Source organism: Calypte anna, chromosome 17 (genome assembly GCF_003957555.1).
Source record: "Calypte anna isolate BGI_N300 chromosome 17, bCalAnn1_v1.p, whole genome shotgun sequence".
In the NCBI taxonomy this organism is placed as follows: domain Eukaryota; kingdom Metazoa; phylum Chordata; class Aves; order Apodiformes; family Trochilidae; genus Calypte; species Calypte anna.
In genome coordinates this window covers 4,663,659-4,684,088 of record NC_044262.1, presented here as the reverse complement: position 1 = coordinate 4,684,088, position 20,430 = coordinate 4,663,659, and the positions used below count along the sequence as shown (strand labels likewise).

The window sequence follows — 20,430 nt, the reverse complement described above, 5'->3', positions numbered from 1 at the left end:
GGAGGGGGTAGCGGAGGCTCTTCCGGTGCGGGCGGCCCGGCTGGCGGAAGTGACGTCGGGTTTGTTGACAGCGGAGGCCGCGGCGGGGGGAGCGGGCCCGGCCGGACACCGACCCCTGCCCGCCCGGGACAGCCGCCGCCGCCCCCCATCCGCCCCGCCGGGCGGGGGCCCGCACACAGGTGAGTGCCGCCGTTCTCTCTCCTCAGTCCGACCCGCGGGGCTCGCCCTGCCCCGGGGGCACCGGGCCTGCCCGCCGAGGCGCCGTCCCCCGCGGAACCACCGCCCCTGGGGCATCACCGCCCGGTGGAGCCCCCGTCCTCTCCCCGGGACTGCCGGGAGGAGCTGGGCTCCGCCGAGCAAGGCCCTGGGCCGCCGCAGCCCGCCCGGGAGGAGCTCCGGCGCTGCCGGGTGAGGTGACCTCTGAGCGGCGAGAGGCCCCTTGGGGAGCGGGGCCGGTGTCGGGGGAGCTGCTGCGGGGTGGTGACACCGGGCTCCCGGTGACACAAAGCTCCCGGTGATACCGGGCTCCCGGTGACACAAAGCTCCCGGTGACACAGGGCTCCCGGTGACACCGGGCTCCCGATGACACAAAGCTCCCGGTGATACCGGGCTCTCGGTGACACAAAGCTCCCGGTGACACCGGGCTCCCGGGGCTGTCAGAGACCATCGGGGGGCGGATCCCCAGGGAGCGGTTCCCCGGGGGTCTCCTCTTGGTCAGGAAAGAAAATCCGTGTGAGAATTCAGTGAGCCCCAGGAGCATCCTGAGTGCCGGCTGGGACAGAGATCAAGAGGTGTCCCCGGTGAGCAGGGGTCACCTCGTGTAGGGTGTCAGTCCCAGCAAGTTCGGAAGGGACAGGCTTTGCAGAGCAGCTCAATCAGCTCCTGCTGTGGTTTCCCTGCTGTAAGGCAGGGGTAGCATTTTCCCATTGATTAATAAACAGAGGATGATTTGCAGCTGCCAGCCCAAATGACAGTGCAGCTTTTCTTCAGGAGGTAACCAGTGCCAAACTCTGCGTTTACATTAAATCTGTGACTCTGGAGTCACTGCAATCAGCTCACGTCAGGGAGTATTGTTTGCCCTCTCCTTGGACGAGGCCCTGGTGCTGGAAAAGTCAGCTCTGCCAGTCCTGTGTGTGTGTAGCAACAGCAGAAACGTTATGTCGTTGGCTTGGAGCCAGGGTGAGTCAGGCTTGGCTTTGGGCAGCCAGCGAGGGAGAGAGACAGGGAAAGAAGATTGGTCTGAAGTCCAAGGTAGGGAATATTGGCATGGGAAGGCACGGGAGTGGTCCCCAGCCTCATGTGCCACTGCAGCCTGAAGTGTTGTTGGAGCCAAAGATGGAGACAGATCTGTTTGGAAAAAAATGGCAGTAGTTCAAGTGACTTCTCAGATCTTGCACTTGAATTTTCAGCCTTTTTCACATCTCTGTCTTTGCCCCTTCCAAGCCACATAAGCACTGGGGAGCTCATTGCCTCTCAGTGGGAAGCACTGGGGGCAGTCTGGGAGGCAGGTGATGTCCTGGTCCAGCTGTGCCTGTGGGAAGCTGCCCAAGGAGAGTGATGAGGCAAATGCTAAGGACTTGTCAGCATCTCTAGTTCATTTTTTATCAACACATTGAGCTTGTAACTAGAGACAATATTGATCAGTGCAGCTCTTGGCACTCCTACTGCCATCTGTCCCTGTCCACATGTTGTGTCTTGAGTCTAACCAAGACCAGCTTGGATCATGTCCCCTACAGAAGGTCACAGAAGGTCTGGGTGCTATTTAAATAACCCTAGTAAATCATGAGGACAAACACTTTTCTTTGGTGTTATTTTACTGAGACAGTTTGACCCCTTTTCTCTAGATAAACTTCGTGTGGGATTTTGTTGGTGGATCACGGGGAGCTGGGAAGTTAAAGGGCAGCTGATTTCTCCAGGGCTGGGATCAACCAGCTGCATTGTGCTGGTCTCAGCAGGGGGAGGAAGGGTGACAGAGGATTGTCAGAGCCACAGGAAGGCAGTCCTTGCCCTTTAGTGCTCTAAGCTGCTTGGACAAGTCCCAAGCACTGGCCATTTCCAGCTGCACGTGACAATGGGCTGTCAATGGGAATTTGTTTTTGAGTTCTCTGGCCATCAGTAGTAAACAGTGGAAGAGCACTGGCTGCAGGGACCTCCTGTCCCATGGCACCAGGGAACTGGTAGGGAGAGCAGAACATGTTTCCCAGTTGGTTGAGATCTTCCTGTAGATCTTGCCTTTCTGGAAGGATTCTCTCAAGCAAGCTCCAGGCAAAATCTACGAGAGGGACTTGTTCTGGAGGTGAAGTGGGTTGGTCTTCAAAGCAGAGTGCAGAGCAGCTTCCTCCCACCTGCATTCCCTTAGCCAGGACCTCATGGCCAGTGAGACAATACCCAGCACTCTGTAGTTAGGAGAGGTAAAGGATGAGCTGGACCACAAGGAGCAGGCTGTGGATTATGGATTTCCTTCTTTTTCAAAACTGGAGATCCACCATCAACCATCTTCATGGCTTGGTCAGGGGAGGTGAGGGCTGTGGTGGGCACAGTGCAGGAGTGACCCAGCATGGTCATTCCTCCATCCCTGGGCAAGGAGAAGTTCTGATCTCTACTTGATTTTTTTAGAGACTTCTTTCTGTGTTTGGCTTAATTCCTTGGCCAACTCTTTGTCCCTGGCTCTGAAACACACCCTCATAAAACGAATTCATGAAACACAGAAGGAGGAAATTTGTCCTGCCTTCATGTTTGCATGGAAATCATCAGCAGAGGGAGGGATCAGAAGGCTGGGAGCCTGGTCTGCTGGGCAGGCTCAGTCACAGCTGTGCTCCTGCCACCCCCAGAGACCATGGGGTGCTCAAATTGGAAAGGTTCTCTCCTCCACAACCTGAACTGAGCCTTCCTACAGGTGTCATGGCCCGAGCAGAGCATCTGAAGGGGGAGCAGGGAAGGTGCCTGATCCACCCCAGCTACCAACGGGAATAGTGATTAAGGTGAGGAAAGGGAGTGAAACTCCTCTGATTCTGCAGGAATGAAGGAAAGAGAGGGCACTGGTGGCTTTAGAGAAACAGACAGCTGGAGACACAGACAAGTTTCCTGATCTTTGCAGCTGCAGGATAAAGATCAGAAACCGAACGCAGATAAAGAAGGTTTTGCAGCCACTTCCCTAGCAGTGGCTGCTCAGCTGTGGCACAGACAATATGTGGACATACCTATTGATAAGACACAGATTTTAACTCAAAAATAAACATTTCAACCCCATTTTTGTGTGTCCATGGAGATACACAGAGGAGCTCACATTAAGCTTTTATCTAAGGGTGATTTCACCCTTTGGAAGTGAAATGATGTTGCTGATCTTCAGTCACTGCTGCTAAACACCTCCAAGGCTCATGCAAGCCCTCCTTCAGTGCCAGTGAGTGAGGCTTAATACCAGACCCATGACATTTTATCAAATAAGAAAATAGACAGGAACAGCTTCCCTTTAATTATCAGCCTCACCTGCCCTTCTTCATCCTGGTCTAAAAATTAAGAAGGGAAAAAAATGTCTTCACTTTTTTCCAGGTCATCCACTCATATTTTTTTTTGTGACAGATTTGGAATGGTTTGGGTGAGCAAATCCCAGGGAGCTGGATGTGCAGGTGTGCAGCACAGGCATAAACCTTACACTGCACTGAACAGGAGGCCAGACTGGTCTGTACATTTCCCTCTGGCTTCTGATCCACTTCATGGGCTAGTTGAAGGGCTTGCACGAAGCTCCTGGCTTGGCTCTACAGAGGAACATTCAGCTTGTACATGAAATTTCACTTGGAATGATGACACAGAATTACAGGCACCAGGTATGGGCTCACCACATCCCACTGGGACTGTAACAAACAACTGTCCCAACAATAAATTTTCTGGTGGTTTATACAACCCACGCTGAAGAAAACCGAGCAATGTGGGTTTTTGCCACTTCCCTTTCCAGAGAGCCTTTGTCAGCCAGATAAGCCCTGCAAGGAGGAAACATTTTCTCCCTGTGCAGCCTCATTTCCAAACATCTTTCACGTTAACTCATTCCTGCAGTGTCCCCTGGGGGTGGGGACGCTGAGTAATTTAAGGGCAAAATGCTGCAGGTTCCTTTGAGGTCAGCAAGTGGTGGGCTGTAAATACAACCATCGACATCCTCCTGGTGCAACAGCCCTGCAGGACAGGTGCCAGCACACCTTTCTCAATGCATTTCTTTCTCTTTCTCCCCCTCTGCTCACAGCTGTCCTGATGTCCCTGTAAAATCATCCTGGAACTTCATTTGAGGAAAGGGTCTGCTGAATCGAAAGCTTCCTTTTGCTTTTGCCCTTCCTGTAACTCCCCTCAAGATGGCATCCGACAGCCCCGAGTCCCTGATGGCCCTGTGTACCGATTACTGCCTTCGGAACCTGGAGGAGACTCTCTGCTACCTGCTGGACAACGAAACCCTGCGGCTCCATCCTGACATCTTCCTGCCGAGCGAGATCTGTGACAAGCTCGTCAATGAGTACGGGCTGGGGAGGAGCTGTTGTCTGGTTGGGGAGGAGCTGGGGGAGTCCAGTTCTCTGAAACAGAGAGGGGAAAAGGGAAAAGTAGGGAAGAGTTCATAGGGCTGTTTGGTTTTTTTCCAGTTTCATGTTGGAAATAAGGATTTGTGTTACCTTCAGAAGGAATCATCCCCAGGGGTTGGTGTGCTGCTGTAGATCATCCTAGTTTCCATGGAAATCACCATTTCCACACAGATAAACCCAGAGTGAAACACACAGTCACAGCTTCTTCCAAAAACATCAGGAAGCAACAAAGGAGCCTTCCAACTTACAGCCACAGGAGCATTACAAGACTTGCCTCTCAAGTCAGAGAAATAAGAGTTCAAAGTGCTAATAGATCTTAAATTTCAAGGTTACTGCTCCCATAGCTTTCCTCTTGTTTCCAGGGATTTATAATTTGCCTATCACAATCTCTCATAGCTGAACTCCTGCCCACAAAGTCTGGCAGAGAATTTTGGCCAAGTAGTTTTCTGAAAATGAAAAAATCAAATTACTGGGCTTTAAACGACTGAATGAATCCCAGAGTCTGTGCTTGCCAGACTCCAGTTTGCTCAGACACACACATAACCTTGCACAAACCTTTGCCTGAGATTTTCCTAAGGATTTCCTTAGTTCTGTGCAAGAGGTAGCAGACCAGATCCTGTAACCCCAAAGGCTGTTGTGGATAATCAGGAGGGACTCTGCCTGTGCTTGTGGCCTGGGTCAGGTTTTCCTGTTGCCAGAGAAGGTGCTAGAGCTGTAGCTTAGCCTTTGTGTCATGCTGTGCTAACACCATTGCCTCAATACAGGTATGTGGAGCTGGTGAAGACAGACAGCATCTTTGAACCCCATGAAAGCTTCTTCACCCTCTTCTCAGACCCCCGGAGCACCAGGCTTGCTCGAATCCACTTGCGGGAACAGATTGTGCAGGACCAGGACTTGGAAGCCATCAAGAAGCAGGTGATATATCACTGACAGCCTGCAGCTGCCACTTCATGTAGCAGCACTGCTGCATGGGCATCAGCTAGAATCCCACAGATTCCCAAGACTCTGCCCTTCACTGGTCACATTTTCTTTGGGAGAACCTCAGCTTCTCCCTTCTCAGCTCCCAGAGCCAGCGTAGGGCACGGGGGATCCTGGTGAAGCTCAGTGATCCGTGGTCCCAGACTCTCCCAGTGGGAGGTGGTTGTAGTAAACAGGGTGGGCACTCTACCTGTGAAATATTTCTGACTTTGATTTCCCATCTTCCAGGATCTTGTTGAGCTCTACTTGACTAACTGTGAGAAGCTGACAGCCAAGAGTCTGCAAACCTTGGTGAGCTTCAGCCACACACTTATCTCCCTTAGCCTCTTTGGCTGCTGCAATATCTTCTATGAGGAGGAGAACCCTGGGGGCTGTGAAGATGACTGTTTGGTGAACCCCACTCGTCAGGTCTTGGTCAAGGACTTTACTTTTGAAGGCTTCAGCCGCTTGCGCTTCCTGAACCTGGGCCGCTTGATTGAAGGGGTAAACGTGGAGACCTTGCTCCGGCCTTTGGCCTCCCTTGCAGCTCTTGATCTCTCTGGGATCCAGCTGAATGATGTGGGATTTCTGACCCAGTGGAAGGACAGTCTGGTTTCCTTAGTGCTTTACAACATGGACCTTTCAGAGGAGCACATCCAAGTGATCGCGCAGCTTCGCAAGCTCAGGTCAGCAGATCTGTTCTTCCTTCTTTATCCTTTTCCCACTGCTAGGGAAAGGGCTGCTTGTCTGATAACAGAGAGCCACCCACTGCTGGTTTCAAGCCATAAACCTCCCCACAAACAGGCTCACTCTTTGAATCACCAAACGTATCTGACATGTCTTGAGCCAGCCTGCATTTTCCTTACAAAACAACACCACTTAAAAGAAACTCCCTCTTGAAAAAACAAAGTGCACACACACACACACCATGTAAAACCCCACAAACCACAGCTGCACAAAAAACACAAGAAAAGAAACAACAAACCAAAACCAACCACCCCCCAGCCACACAAAGAAAGCAGCACAATACCTGAGAGATGGCAGAAAAATTACTACAGATGTGCACATACACCAATACAGGGATAATCACACTGTGAAACTCAGTCCTCTGGACCACTTGTCAAACAGGAATGTCTGAAGTTTAAGCCTGGCTCTGAGATAAAACTGGGAAAAACTCTGAGCTCCTACTGTCTTCTCCGTGCTCCGTGGGATCGTGGCATGCGTGGCTGGTGCCACCAAGGGAACAGGCAGTGTAAATAAATGGGCACTCCCCACCTAACAGTGTTGACAGTGAAATGATTTCCTGAAATAAGAGCTGAGAGAATTGCTATTGAGACTGCACAGTGGTATTAGGAAAGGGATCCAGCACTTCCCAAGCCAAGGAGAGAGGCCTTGCTGTTCCCATGCAGGCTGCTTTGCAGTGGCTTTAGTGTCATCTCTCCAGACTACAGACAGTAGAGGGTCTGTTAACATAGGACCTGGGAGTCTCAGGAAACATTCTTGCTAGCATTTCCTGAATCCAAGTACTTTAACTCCCAATGATTTGCACTTAAACTTAGGCTACAGCAGGTAGAAGACATTTTTTGTGAGTGGGATGTTGGCTTCTGTCTTAGGCAGGCAAGAGGAGCCCCTGTCCTATAAGGGACCCCAACCATAGGGGATAGCTGGCCAGTTTGTCCAACCACTCCCTTAGCATCAGGGTTTCCCCAAAACTTAAGTATTTCAATACATTAAAATAAATTAAATCAGGGCAGAATAATAGCCTGAGGTGGAAAAAATATAAGACTGGGGAAGCAGACAAAAACTTTTACAGCTTAATTTGTGGGATGAAGCAACATATGTTTTGGGGGATGCAAAGATCCTCTGGTGGATCTTTATCTCCTGCCAGAAATGCTCAGGTGGCTGCTGTGATGGAGCTTGGGAAAGGCAGTTGCTGATCCTGGAGCAATTTCCTTTGTGATGTGTGGCCAAAATGATTAATTATGCTCCATTCTAGGTAGACCTGTACCAGATGTCTCTTGTGCTTGTGTTAGACACAGGGCCAGATCCTGCTGCCAGAGCTTACAGAACCACATTCCTGGATCTTGTGGAGGAAATAATCATCATCATAAATAAATAAAAATTATAATCACACTTGCCTTGTCATCTTCCTCTGGTAGAGAGGCAGAAGCTGCAGCTAATGCTTTCCAGGCTCTGAGCTCCTTTCTGTCATTTGCAGACACTTGGATATCTCCAGGGACCATCTCTCCAGTTATTACAAATTCAAGCTGACCCGGCGGGTTCTAAGCCTCTTTGTGGAACACTTGGTCAACCTCACCTCGCTCGATATCTCAGGGCACACCATGCTGGAGAACTGCACTATCCCAAGCATGGAGGAGAAGATGGGCCAGACCAGGTAAGGAAACAGCAGTTGCTGAGGTCTGCCTGGATGGATAGATCAGTCAAACGTGTGTGTTATGAAGAGCTCCCTCTCCCAAGCTTCTTAATTCTGTAGAACTAATTAATACTAAAAAAACAGGATATGGCTGTTGCTGGTTTCTCCTGATGCTAAAGACTGGTATGAGAATCAGCTCTGATCCCAGTATGTTACACATCTAGGGACTTTTAAGAGTAATAAAGAATCTCTTGCAGTGGTTTACACTTCTTCTGAAAGGACTCCAGGATTCTTTATGTACTTTCTACACAAAACATTCTTAGCCTCACTGAAATCCAGGCTCTCCTGAGAAAGAACATTTCTACACTGGGTCTGTACCTCAGTGTTCAAAAGAGGGCTGAGAAGATTTAGGAACTCAGAACCTAAAGACAGATTTTCAGATTTGACCTTGGAATAGTACAGATCAACCTCTGAAAATCCTGGTGCACCTCAGCAGGGGCACACCTAGAGGTCTGGATTTCCAGATCAGCCAAGAGCTCTGCCCTCCTGTTCCCTGAGCACTTACTGAATAAAAGCAAAACAAGTAAGACAAAACCCAGTCCTTTCCAGACCTGGTGAAAAAACACTGGCTTTTGGTCCATAAGGAATATGGCAGCAAAACTAGAGTCCAGTAGTTTTATATCAGTGAAACCCATAGCCCTTTCCTCAGAGGAAATGCTCACTCTGGCTAGTGAATTCCCAGGACAAATTCTGCCTGGGAAAGCTGCATTCTGTCTGCATTAATTCTTCCTGCTGTTTCTGCTGAACACTCAGTCCTTCATTTAGGAGCACCTGGGATGAATGTCCAGTATGGAACAGAACTGAAGCACAGCTATTACTCTGGTGATGGAGCAGTACAGAGTGAATGGAGAGCTGATAGCTGTTTCTGTGGCAGGAGACATGAAAAAAACAACAATTCTGACACAAGTGATTTCTTTTTTTTTTTTTCCCACCAGCATTGAGCCAGCAAAGAGCAGCATTGCTCCCTTCCGGGGTCTGAAACGACCACTCCAGTTCTTGGGGCTTTTTGAAACATCCCTCTGCCGCCTGACACATATTCCAGCCTACAAGGTAATGAGGCTGTAACAATATTGCCAGTAGGCACTTAGTAGAACTTGAAAATTACTGTCTGCCAGTAGTAGAGTACTTAGGGTCTCAGGTGTGATGGCTGAGCTCTGACCTTTAATAGCTATTGATGATGTAGGAAAACTGCCAGAAGGCAAGACCAAGTGTCTTTTGCAGGGGTTAGAGACCATGCCTCTTAGAGAAGGGCATGGAAAAATCATCCTGCCTGAAGGAGCAGGATGTCTGTGAAAGCAGGAAAGGGATTTAAGACAATAAGAGTGATTTTGAACAGCATACTCCTGCTCCAGAGGTGCCATTTCTTCTCCCTCTGGGCTAAGAAGTGACTCAACCTCTTTGCTGTCATACTAGGCCTAACCCTGCTAGCAAGGCAAAGGGAAGTTTTACCCCTCAGCCTTCCAGATCTACCCTCAGAGTTCCCTTCTCGTGTTGGTTTTCCTCCTTGACCATTTCTTCCCTTATTCTTCGTGTTCCTTCCCTGCCAGGTGAGTGGAGACAAGAATGAAGAGCAAGTCCTGAATGCCATTGAGGCTTACACTGAACACAGGCCAGAAATCACTTCCAGAGCCATCAACCTCCTTTTTGACATTGCCCGGATCGAGCGCTGCAGCCAGCTGCTGAGAGCCCTTCAGGTGAGCCCCATGCTGGCATTTACCTCACAGGGGAAATTTTGCACTCCCAGTCTTTTCTTTACCCTGGGACTCCACATCTGGGTCTCCATTCTGGAGAAAGTTCCAGTAGTGCAGTGGAACCGGGTGCCTTCATTTCACACCTTCCTGCGATCCCTGGGCCACCCATTCCCTGCAGGCTCTGTAGCAGTCTTGGCCCAATGCAGCCATAAACTGTCACACTAAGACTCAACGCAGCAAGTCAGTGGCACTGATGCTTCCTGTTGCTTCTCTGCAGCTGGTGATCACAGCCCTCAAGTGCCACAAGGATGACAAAAACATCCAGGTGACTGGCAGCGCCGCACTCTTCTACTTGACCAACTCCGAGTACCGCATGGAGCAGAGCGTCAAGCTGCGGCGCCAGGTCATCCAGGTGGTGCTGAATGGCATGGAATCCTACCAGGAAGTCACAGTAAGAGCAGCCCAGCAGCCCTCAGATCCCAGTTCCCCCTCCCTGTATTAAGTCTTCACCCTGGTGTCAACATCTGGGTCTTCCAAATCTCCAGGATGAGAGTTAGGGCAGGAATCAGAGTGGCTGTTGCCCAGATCTGCTCCTTGCCTTCACTCAGTGATGGGGATTACATGCAGAGTGCTCCTTATCCGTGTGATGTTCTCCAGAACAAGGGGAAGAACATGATGATAGGAAGGCTGCTTTTTATTTTATGATGTGGTCAAAGGGTGTCCAGCACTGCCTGTGGGGTGCAGGTGTTGGGGATGTTGAGTCAACAGAAAGCAAGCTAAATCAAGCCCCTGTCCTGGGAACTGGCTGATGTTATGATGTCACTGGGACTGAGAATGGTGACTATTGTGTAGAGAGCTTATAGGCAATAAGGAAATTACTTGGAAAGTGATGGGCATTGGGTCATTTTGTGGCCCCTGAGACTTGAATGACAGGGAGAGAAGAGGTATGACCAAAGACAGTGCTAGATAGGAGGGTAACAAATTTTAGTGGTTGTGGTCAAGTGAGAAATTTGCAGTACCAAGCAGCAAGGAAGTGTGAGGTGATGGTCTGTGTTTTCATAGCCACTTGGCCCAGTGTTTGCTTCCTTTTCACCCAGGTGCAGAGAAACTGCTGCCTGACACTGTGTAACTTCAGCATTCCTGAGGAGCTGGAGTTCCAGTACCGCCGGGTCAATGAGCTGCTGCTGAACATCCTCAACCAGAGCCGGCAGGATGAGTCTATCCAGCGCATCGCTGTGCACCTCTGCAATGCTCTGGTCTGCCAAGTGGACAATGATCATAAAGAGGCTGTGGGCAAGATGGGGTTTGTCATGGTTGGTATGGTCCCATGGTGTCTCCTTATCCTTAACCCAGCCTAGCACACTTCCCTTGCAGCAGTCCACTGAATGCATCCAGCCAGTGATCCAACCACACGCTATCTCAGGAGGGAACTCGTGTCCCAGCAGTGCTAACCCCCCCTGAACCTGTCCTCTGCTGACATTTTCTACTGGCTTGCCAGCAATGTCTCAGAGACAGGCTGGCTGAGAGCAGGGAAGCAGTGTAACCTTACACCATCCTTTACCACATCATATTCTTTCCAGAACTAGTACTACCTTGTGACCAGCTCCTTCTGCATCTCCCAGAGTTTGCATCAGCTTCCCAACTTGTGTCGCCCCATACCTCACTTTTTCAAAGACCTGAAAAGGGTTTTTCAATGACCTGAAAAAGTGCTGCAATGGCCACCATTTGTCACCATATTCCAGACTTTGTCATACATGTCAAAACTGATTTGACTGCAAACTCAGCAGCTCAGGAATTGTGACATAGTTCAGCTCTGTCAGTGCTTGCAACATTGAACATAACCCAGTCCCACTGGCTCAGAAAAAAAGATACCAAGTGGGTTCTCTACAAAAGATCAAAACTGCACATGCCTGAAAATTTGCTGCAGCCAGCCCTGCAGGACTACAGCAGCTTGAACTGTTTCTCACTCTTTGCCTTCCTCTGCCCACAGACAATGCTAAAGTTGATTCAGAAGAAGCTGGCTGATAAAACGGTGAGTGTTTCCCCCAAAATGTATAAATTTCTTTTCAGTCTGACATAGGCATGGAGATCGGTGCAATGTACCAGCTCAGCTTCTCTAAAAACACAAGACATCTCAGCTGGTGCTGCAGCATTTCTTGACCCAAGCAAAAATATTAAACAAAAATCCCACTTACTGACAAGTTGAAAGTAAATGACAAGGTTTCCTTACCTCTGGAGGCATCTAGGGTGATACCAGAGAGGAAACACAAGTGGCTAGTTTGCACTTGGCTCCCACATCAGCAAAGCTCAGTTTCTGTCCCTTTCTCCTTGGCTCCGTAGTGTGATCAGGTGATGGAGTTCTCCTGGAGTGCCCTCTGGAATATCACTGATGAAACTCCTGATAACTGTGAGATGTTCCTTAACTACAGCGGCATGAAACTGTTCTTGGAGTGCTTGAAAGTAAGTGTGTCTGCTTTCCTCTGGAGGAATGCTGCCAGTGGAGATGCAGCACTTCTTAAGTTGCACAAACAGAAAAGAAAAAACTTGCATATTTTCTTCTTACATCTATCCACCTAACTAGAAGAACAAAGAAACTTACACTCAACATATCTTCCTCTTTCCCCATCTTGCATGCAGGCTCCCTGAAGCAGACCAGCAGGGAAGGGTGGGCCCTGGACTCAATTATCTCATTTCACATAAATCTCAAACACCTGTGATCCCATTTGGCATCTGCTAAAGAACCATGGCTGACTACCCAAAAATACTCAACCTTTCTGAACACACTTTACAATCTTTCTCCAGGGCTGACTTGTTCTCAGCATTATCACAGACCTGGTTTTGTACAATCCTCTTCTTTGCTTGTTTAGGAATTCCCAGAGAAGCAGGAGCTGCACCGTAACATGCTGGGTCTCCTGGGCAATGTGGCAGAGGTGAGGGAGCTCCGCCCGCAGCTCATGACCTCCCAGTTCATCAGTGTGTTCAGGTGAGTGCCTGGATAACAAACAGATGGGCAGGGAGAATGCTCTGGCATCACCTGGAGACCTTTAAACCTCTGGTGCATCAGCATCTCTAAAAATGATCTTTTCTTTCTTGGCAGCAACTTGCTGGAGAGCAAAGCAGATGGGATTGAGGTGTCCTATAATGCCTGTGGGGTGCTCTCCCATATCATGTTTGATGGTCCAGAGGCTTGGGGTATATGTGAGCCCCCCCGAGAGGAAGTTGTAAAGAGGATGTGGGCAGCCATCCAGAGCTGGGATATCAACTCCAGGAGAAATATCAATTACAGGTGAGGAAGAGTTTGGCCCACTCACCGAGGAGCCAGAATTGTCACAGGAGTCCAGCACCAGCAGAGAGGAGGGAAGGGGCATAGCCCAACATAGAGGCTCTGCTTAGAGTGAAGGAGAAACATCCTCAGGGACACACTTAGTGAGTTTCACAGCTGCCTTTGAAACATGTTGCACAGGCTGCTGAAATCAGACAGCTTGCCTGGCAGTTCCTGTGGGAGAAGCGTGGGAGCCCAACAGAATTCCTCCTGCATGTTTCTGGTGACACTGCATAGTTAGGAAACCACAATCTGACTATCTGGGACTGCCTAAACATTTTTCTCTGAGAGTGCTGTCCTTTGCCACCTCCTTAAATCTGTTTGCTTCTGGAAGTCCTGTGGACTGCTGTAGCTCTCACTCTTCCCTGGGGGATGTTTTAGACACAGTTCCCAGAAATCCCTTCAAGGGTTAATACAAGTGGTAGAGTCCTCCAAAGCCCTTCCTGTAGGAGGGTATCAGGTGCTCTTCATTCCTCTTGGTGCTTGGCAGGGATCCAGAACAAATGGCATTCCAATGACTGAGCTACAGCACAGACACATTATTGTTGTCAGAAGAGACAGCAACCATCACATGTGAGCAGCCAGCTTTGGCTGGGTGTAGTTTTGCTTTGGCCCCTCTACAGAAAGATCTGTGCTGCTGGGTTTCAGCTGTTGAAAGGATGGAAATCAGTTCTTGGACTCGGTTGCGTTTGTTGCAGCTCTTTGTCTGGGCAGCATGTTTATGCTGAGGTGGCAGAGCCTGTAGCCTGCTAGCAGTGCCATGTGACACTCATTTAGTCCTTGATGCCAGAATCTTTGACATGCCAATGGATTTGCGGCCAGGGTTTCTACTAGGACAGAGTTTGTATTGCTTTGAGTGGCAAAGGTGCTGATTTTTAACAACTGCAATATTTCTCTGCAGGTCATTTGAACCAATCCTTCGACTTCTTCCACAAGGGATCTCCCCAGTCAGCCAGCACTGGGCTACCTGGGCACTCTATAACCTGGTCTCTGTCTACCGTAAGTTCCCTTTTTGCAGTCCCATCCACTGCACTGTAGAAGCTGAGGGTGTGGATCTGAGCCTGGTAGCAGAATTAGTCTTCCCAGTTTAGCTGTGTAGGTAGAGAGAACCTTCTTGGAATGATGGAAGAATGTCCAAGGCAGCACAGCCAAACAAAAACCAGAGAGACTTAGTTCCTGAGACTTCAGTGGTTTGATCCCTCTGGCCATGCTTTTGTTTTCTAAACCATTCTGTGTCTGTTGTTTTCACAGCCAGGGCAGCCCTACCAGGCTGGCTCCATGAAAAAGAAAATCTTTACAGCTTCTCAGGCTACAGGCTTCTCCTTACCCTCCTGACACCCTTTGTACCACTCCTGTGAAGGATCACAAAGACCTGATTTATTCTTTTCTCTGCAGCTGACAAGTACTGCCCACTGCTGATCAAAGAAGGAGGGATTCCCCTTCTGAAGGACATGATTAAAATGGCCTCAGCACGACAAGAGACCAAGGAAATGGCCCGGTAGGAAACCAATTCACTGCCATCAAACATTCAGTTTAGCTTTAGTTTAGTTTTTATTCTTCTACATCAAGTAAGGAAAGGCCTGTGCTGATGTGTATGAGGGCTAAGAAAGTAAAACAGGAAAAGAGCAGGAAAAAGAGGATGAAAATAGAAGAGAGGTGTTTCTAGGTGGACACAGCTTTCAGGGTTGATGGATGCTGGGCAAATTAGTTACAGAAGTTGGACAGAGGAGCTGCATGGCTAGTTGCAAATTACACCACTAGTCTCCAGTCATGGTCATTTTCCCTGTTTGTGTGGGCTCCCTGTCCAGAATCATATTGGTTTGCCAGTAAAATTGCTGCCTGCACAGTTAAAATGAGAGGATTTTTCCAAATGAGGAGAGTCCAACACCATTGTGATCTTCCCTGGCTTACTTTGTTACTTGATCTTCCTTTGGAGTCACTCTTTCAACTAAACCCTCTCTCCTTGTCCTTGTTTTATTCATAGGAAAGTTATAGAGCACTGCAGTAACTTTAAGGAGGAGAACATGGACACTTCCAGATAGAGGCAATCATCTCATGCCTCTTGCCAGCACTGTATCCAGCTTCTCTCTAATTCACTGTACATAGGGAGGACTCTTTCTTACCAACTCGCCTGTTGGAAGGAAACTTTATGTGTGTGTGAGACCCTCAGTAGATGAAGGTGAAGAGGAGAAGGGGGAGGGACTTTTTGCACAACAAAATGCTTTCCTTAAACTAGTGGACTTTTTTGTTATGAAGTTTCAGGTTGAAGTTCTGTGTGTTATGATTTCTGTATAAAAAGAAAACCAAGACAACTACATTATGTATTTAACCTTCTTATTTTAGAACACACAGAGAGCCTCAAATGATCATGAGCTTGAAGACCTAGCTGTGTGATCACTAGTGTGACATTTTTATTTCCCCCTTTTTAGAAAATCCCCTTTTGCTGTATTGCATGAGGTCCTGTAATGTCTGCAAGAACACCAGCCCTGAATTGGCTGCTCACTGGGGTTACAGGCAGCGAGGAGTTATTTATTTGGTTGGAGAGGTTGGGGGACACAATACCAGAGAGTTAGACCAAAAAGAACTGACCTTTTTAGTGGTATTTGTAAATGTGGAGGAAATGAGGAAGAAAGATTTTTTCAAGTCACTCCCCTAAGGGATTTTTTTAATAGCAGACTCATTACTGGAAGCACTGCTAACTGTATGTAGGTCATTCAGAAGTAAAACATTCCCATTAAAGTCAAGAGGTCTGTTTTGTCCCCTTTGGCAGCCCACCCAGCCTGGTAAGGTCAGGGATGACCAGTAAAACCAGTTACACATCCTTGGCAACATAAAGTTTTTCTCTCTAAGGGGGCCTGTACATCAAGGAGCAAGGTTTGTTCACAAAGGGCTACACATCTTCATTCCAGTCCTTCACCACCTTTTTAGTTGTGTTCTGTTTGATGGGGAAGGGCTAAAAATTCCAGAGAGAGTTATTTCCCCTCTGCATAATAAGCTTTGCTGGGCCCAGTCCTGAGCAGCCTGTACCATTTGTACAAGTCCCAGTCATGGGCTGGAACTGTTCTGCTCCTCTCATCCTGCATCCATGCAAGCCATGCTCAGTGGCAAAGTCATCTCCCTTTACAGAAAGCTCACAACAGCACAGCTGCTGCAACTGGAGGTGCTAAAGTCCTCTTCTGAGACTGGGGAGTCTCCAGACCTCCTTTGGAGTGTGATCCCATGAAACAGCACCTCTTGCTCCACACCAGCAGCTTCCCCTCTTCTGGGAAGCAGAAGGCTGTGTTGTTACCTAACTCCCACTAGCACTTACCTGCTCACATCAGCAGCATTACTCCAGCTTAGGTGATGAAGGTGAGAGAAAAGTCCCACTGAGGTGGTCTTCACCTGTAAGACTCCATACCTAGAAAGGCTGAAGAAGCCAAAGGCCAAGGTTTGCCTCACAGCCAGACACTCAACACAGTGCACAGGGCACACCCAAGCCCTCTGCTTGCCACAGCTCTTTCACAAATCACAAATCTTCCCTTTGAATGGTGTTTAGAAAAGATTTTGTGTCTGGAGACTGTGGCCAGGTGTGTTAGGACATTTCAGGCCTCTGAGCACAGCCTTGCTGCTCTCTTCCCTTGTACACATTGCTCTCAGATTTGATTCGCTGCTATGAGGTTCTTCTAATGCTCAGAGTTGATGCTGTCATTGCTGAGCACGATATAGACAGATCCTAGATACACAAACTGACACTTTAAATGACAGAACACAGCTGCCCTGGAGAGGTTTACTTTTTCTGCCACTATGGTGTTAATTCAATGTCTTTTATTTTTAACCATACGTCATTTGTTTTGATATTGTGAGATCTGTACTTTTTTCTTAAGTATTTTTCAAACTTATATATATTTTTGTGTCACTTTTGAATTGTTTTCATATGGTTTGCAAAACTTGACAAATTATACTTTTTTTTGCAGTCGTTTGATTGAAATGTATTTTACTCTCTTCTTCCTGTTCCACAAGATTTTGTGTCCCTATCAGCTTTGAGACAGGGAAGCTTATTTCAAGATCTGTTTTGTGTATAACATTTGCTAATCTTCCTTCTAGAGGCAAAACTAAGAGAGGCTGCAAGTACTGCCAGCTTCAGAGCATTAGGGGTGTCCAGCATTGCTCATTTAATTCTCCATTTTGTGCTGCTATCCTTTTGAAGTGGTTTCACATGCCAATGCCACCCCACCAGCCTTTCTTCCTTTCTAATGCCCATATAGTGAAAGCTCCTGCTACTAAAACTTTGAATCACATGACAAAGAGCACTCAGAGTTCCGACTCTGTTGGCAAAGTGGGAGTGGAGCAGAAGGGGACACGTGGCAGATGTGAGAGGTATCAGAAACTGGTGCCATACTGGAGCTCAGGAGCTCCCATCTCAGCTGGAGCAGACCTCAGCCTTGCATTGTATCTGAGCCAAACAGTCAGGCTTTACACTGAGGTTTTGGCACAAAGTTTAATGGACAAGTGATGACTTGGTTCCTCCAGACCCCAAAGGTTTGGGTTCTTCAAACCAATGCCCTTGTAAGTTCAGCTGTTACCAAGGTCTCACCTCAAGCTGGACTGTGGTATTCCAAACTAAGAAGATCCAAACTGCATCAGACCTCTGTTTCACACTATGGAGATAACCTCTGTCCCTCACGGCTCACACATCCTCATCAAGCTGTACCTGAGCCTGAACCAGAATGAAAAGATTTCAAATTCCCAGCAACCTAAAGATTAATGGAGTCAGGCCAGCCAAAGGCTTAGCCTTCTGAAATCTGTCACCAACCCCAGGGGTAAAGAGGAACTATTACTGGTCTGTTGTCCTTAGCTACACGTAAGAGTTTGAGGCAGCCACCAGCAAAGTAAATTCCTGAGGCAGCATTGAAAAAGAAACAGCATCCTTGTTAGAGTAACATGAGCTATGGCTATAAGGTTCAACGTCTACAAGCCAATGAATGGACTTTGGGAGCTGGAAAATAACATTTACTTTCAGTAAGAAGCAAAAGAGAAAAAGGTATCCTCTGAGCACAATCCAGAAATTCTGTAATCAGGAGTTTGAAACTAGGTTGTACCTCAGTTTCCCTAACTGAAACAAGAGGAGTTGTTGCACCCTAGGCAGAATTCATGTACCATGACCTAAAGAAACTTTTTGGAGGCAAAGAGGAGTTAATAAATTGCTGCCATTGATCCAGCACTCAGGACAAAACAGGAGAGTTGTCTGCTGCCAATATTCTGCAAAGGAGGAGAGGGCTGAGGGGCTGATTTTTTATGAAGGTCTGATCTAAGAGGGGAAGTTGGATATGCTGAAATACTTGACTGCTACAGAGAAGCCTCTCAGGACTTCCAGCTTTGTTGGAGCAAGGAATGAACCAGAAGACTTCCAACACTACACAGAACTGTAGAGCAAACAACCAACCCTGCCCAGAAAACCAGAAGAGGGTTCTAACAGTCAAACAAGAATCCATCTGGAGAGAAGTTCATAGTGTGTAAAGATATGGCAGAGGCTCCTTGTGCTCCACAGCTGTTGTATCACTCAGACTCTCTCATGTTTTCACTACTACATTTCCTTTAATATTCAAAAGCTTGGCAAGCAGAGTACAAACACAATTCAGTAGTTCTGTGCAGAGACTGTGCCACCAAAGGAACCCATTACCTTGACTGTGTGTAGTTTCCTTCCTGGTGGCCAAAGTCAGTGGTACAGCAGCCCTCATCTGCAGGGTGTCAGATATTTGCCACCTTCTCTGGAACAGATAAGAGCAAACTGGTGGGCAACTTTCCACAAGTGCTTCCATCCACAAGATCTGTGTGAGGAATTGCTTATAACAACTGGCATCTAGTTGTGTGATGCTTAACACCTAGCAGCACCAGGCTTTCTCACCTAGACCAAGCCAAGAAAGTTTAGCACTGATACTTGTGGCAATCTGTAAGGTTGTAGATAATCCATCTGCATCATGACTGCCATAACCCTGCACCTACCTATGGGCTAAAATGCTGTTTGTTTAGCACTGAATCCTCTCCAGCTCCTGTCCTTAGTTGTGCTTCTGCTGCAGTCACTCTGGCTTTTGCCAAAGATGAGTGGGAAGAAAAGTCTTGGAGCTGTGAGGCTGTTACCCTCCCATCATTTGAAGAAGGGAACTGATAACCAGTGGAGCAAGAGCTATAGGGGCACTGACTTCAGGCACTGCTCCACAGAAAAGATGCCTTGAGACTGTTCAGGGAGGACCCTGCCACAGCTCAGGTACTAGAGGGTAGCTTGGGCTGGAAAAAAAAGAATTTTAAGTAGGGAAACATCTGATCTTCATCACACCCATGTGTATGAGGCACAGAGGGTAATGGCCATCAGGAATGGAGGAAAAGCAACATGGGGGCTGTATGAGAGACAGCACTTGGAAAAGGAATGAGGGAGATTTCCTGCTGAAGCTGAAACACTTCTGCTTTAGCAGGCTGTATTTTGATTTCCTATAATTGTCACTGATTCTCTCTGTAATTCTTTTCTTGTTTTTTAAAAGAAGTTTTTATGCTAACCAAATATGTATTTCTTTGTTTTGCTTAATGAAAATAACCTCGGTTATAATGAACAAGTGTCTGCTTTTACTCTGTCCACTGACCTTGCCCAATGGTGAGAGACCTGGTTCAAATGTTTGTACATGGTGAAACCAAGCAAAAAAAGAAAAATGATGCACAATTGTTGTTTCCTTACAATTCTGAATGAATTAACTTTTCTGTTGTATCCATTGGATACCTGATGTGTATTAAACCTAGTGCTTAACAATGTTTTCTTCCTTTGGTCTATGAATGTGATTGACTTAGGTACATCATTAGTCCATTTGCTGTCATTTATTTCATTAAAAATGAAAGGAGCTGCCATGTGGTGATGATGCAGTTGAGTTCCAAGGGATACAATGCTGTTTGTCAACAGAAAAGAAGTGTGGAGGAAGAGTGTATTGTTATGAAATTACGTGAGAGGAGAAGAAACAAAACAGATTATTTGACTCTACAGATTGCCTCTGAACAATGACAGATCTGTGACAGATCTGTGGCTTGCATTCCACAGCATAAGCTTTGCAAGTGGGCACAAACTGAGATTAGCTTAGAACACTCACTCTGCTTTAAGGCCAGGTGTGACTTTTCTTCTACAGACTCTAGTCCTGCAAAGGCTCAACTGCAGTTAATTAAATAGTAATTGTAAACTTTCCAAAGGATCAGACAGTAGGTGAGTGAAGTAGGAGGAGGAATCTTGTGAAACTGAACTGCATCTAGGAATCTGCAAATGGGCAATGTTGTAAACATAGAGAGATACTGTAGGCTTCCAGCAGCATGAAATTCCTAGCTGGAATGCCATACAAACTCTAAATTCAAGCAGTCACCTAGTTTGAAACCCTTGAGACAAACTCTGATCTCTGCAAGACAGGTTTCAAAACTGTAAGAAAAGATAAAAAGCAGAACATGCACCAA

The 20,430-nt window shown here is 47.6% G+C and overlaps 1 protein-coding gene across 2 annotated transcripts; it reads left to right on the top strand.

The window, feature by feature from the left end:
* Positions 1 to 32: 32 nt before the first annotated feature.
* Positions 33 to 19,749, top strand: ZER1 (zyg-11 related cell cycle regulator). 2 transcript variants are annotated; one of them, XM_030461082.1, is made up of 17 exons: positions 53 to 179; positions 2,897 to 2,981; positions 4,235 to 4,498; positions 5,327 to 5,477; positions 5,769 to 6,205; positions 7,738 to 7,914; positions 8,889 to 9,003; positions 9,501 to 9,647; positions 9,922 to 10,095; positions 10,742 to 10,957; positions 11,635 to 11,676; positions 11,985 to 12,104; positions 12,512 to 12,627; positions 12,742 to 12,930; positions 13,868 to 13,965; positions 14,362 to 14,464; positions 14,951 to 19,749. In XM_030461082.1, exons 3-17 carry the CDS (start codon positions 4,341 to 4,343, stop codon positions 15,006 to 15,008), a joined length of 2,301 nt encoding a protein of 766 aa, XP_030316942.1. In that variant the 5' UTR covers positions 53 to 179; positions 2,897 to 2,981; positions 4,235 to 4,340; the 3' UTR covers positions 15,009 to 19,749. The 2 variants fall into 2 exon arrangements, with proteins under 2 accessions (XP_030316940.1, XP_030316942.1); XM_030461080.1 differs by lacking the exon at positions 2,897 to 2,981 and having other exon boundaries at positions 33 to 179.
* The last annotated feature ends 681 nt before the right edge of the window (positions 19,750 to 20,430 follow it).

Bases quoted from the DNA above. Each gene is read 5' to 3' on its own strand.
- ZER1 (XM_030461080.1), top strand. From the start codon at position 4,341: ATGGCATCCGACAGCCCCGAGTCCCTGATGGCCCTGTGTACCGATTAC. The intron at 10,096-10,741 runs GTAAGAGCAGCC...CTTTTCACCCAG, and splicing joins AATCCTACCAGGAAGTCACA to GTGCAGAGAAACTGCTGCCT. The intron at 12,105-12,511 runs GTAAGTGTGTCT...TTGCTTGTTTAG, and splicing joins TGTTCTTGGAGTGCTTGAAA to GAATTCCCAGAGAAGCAGGA.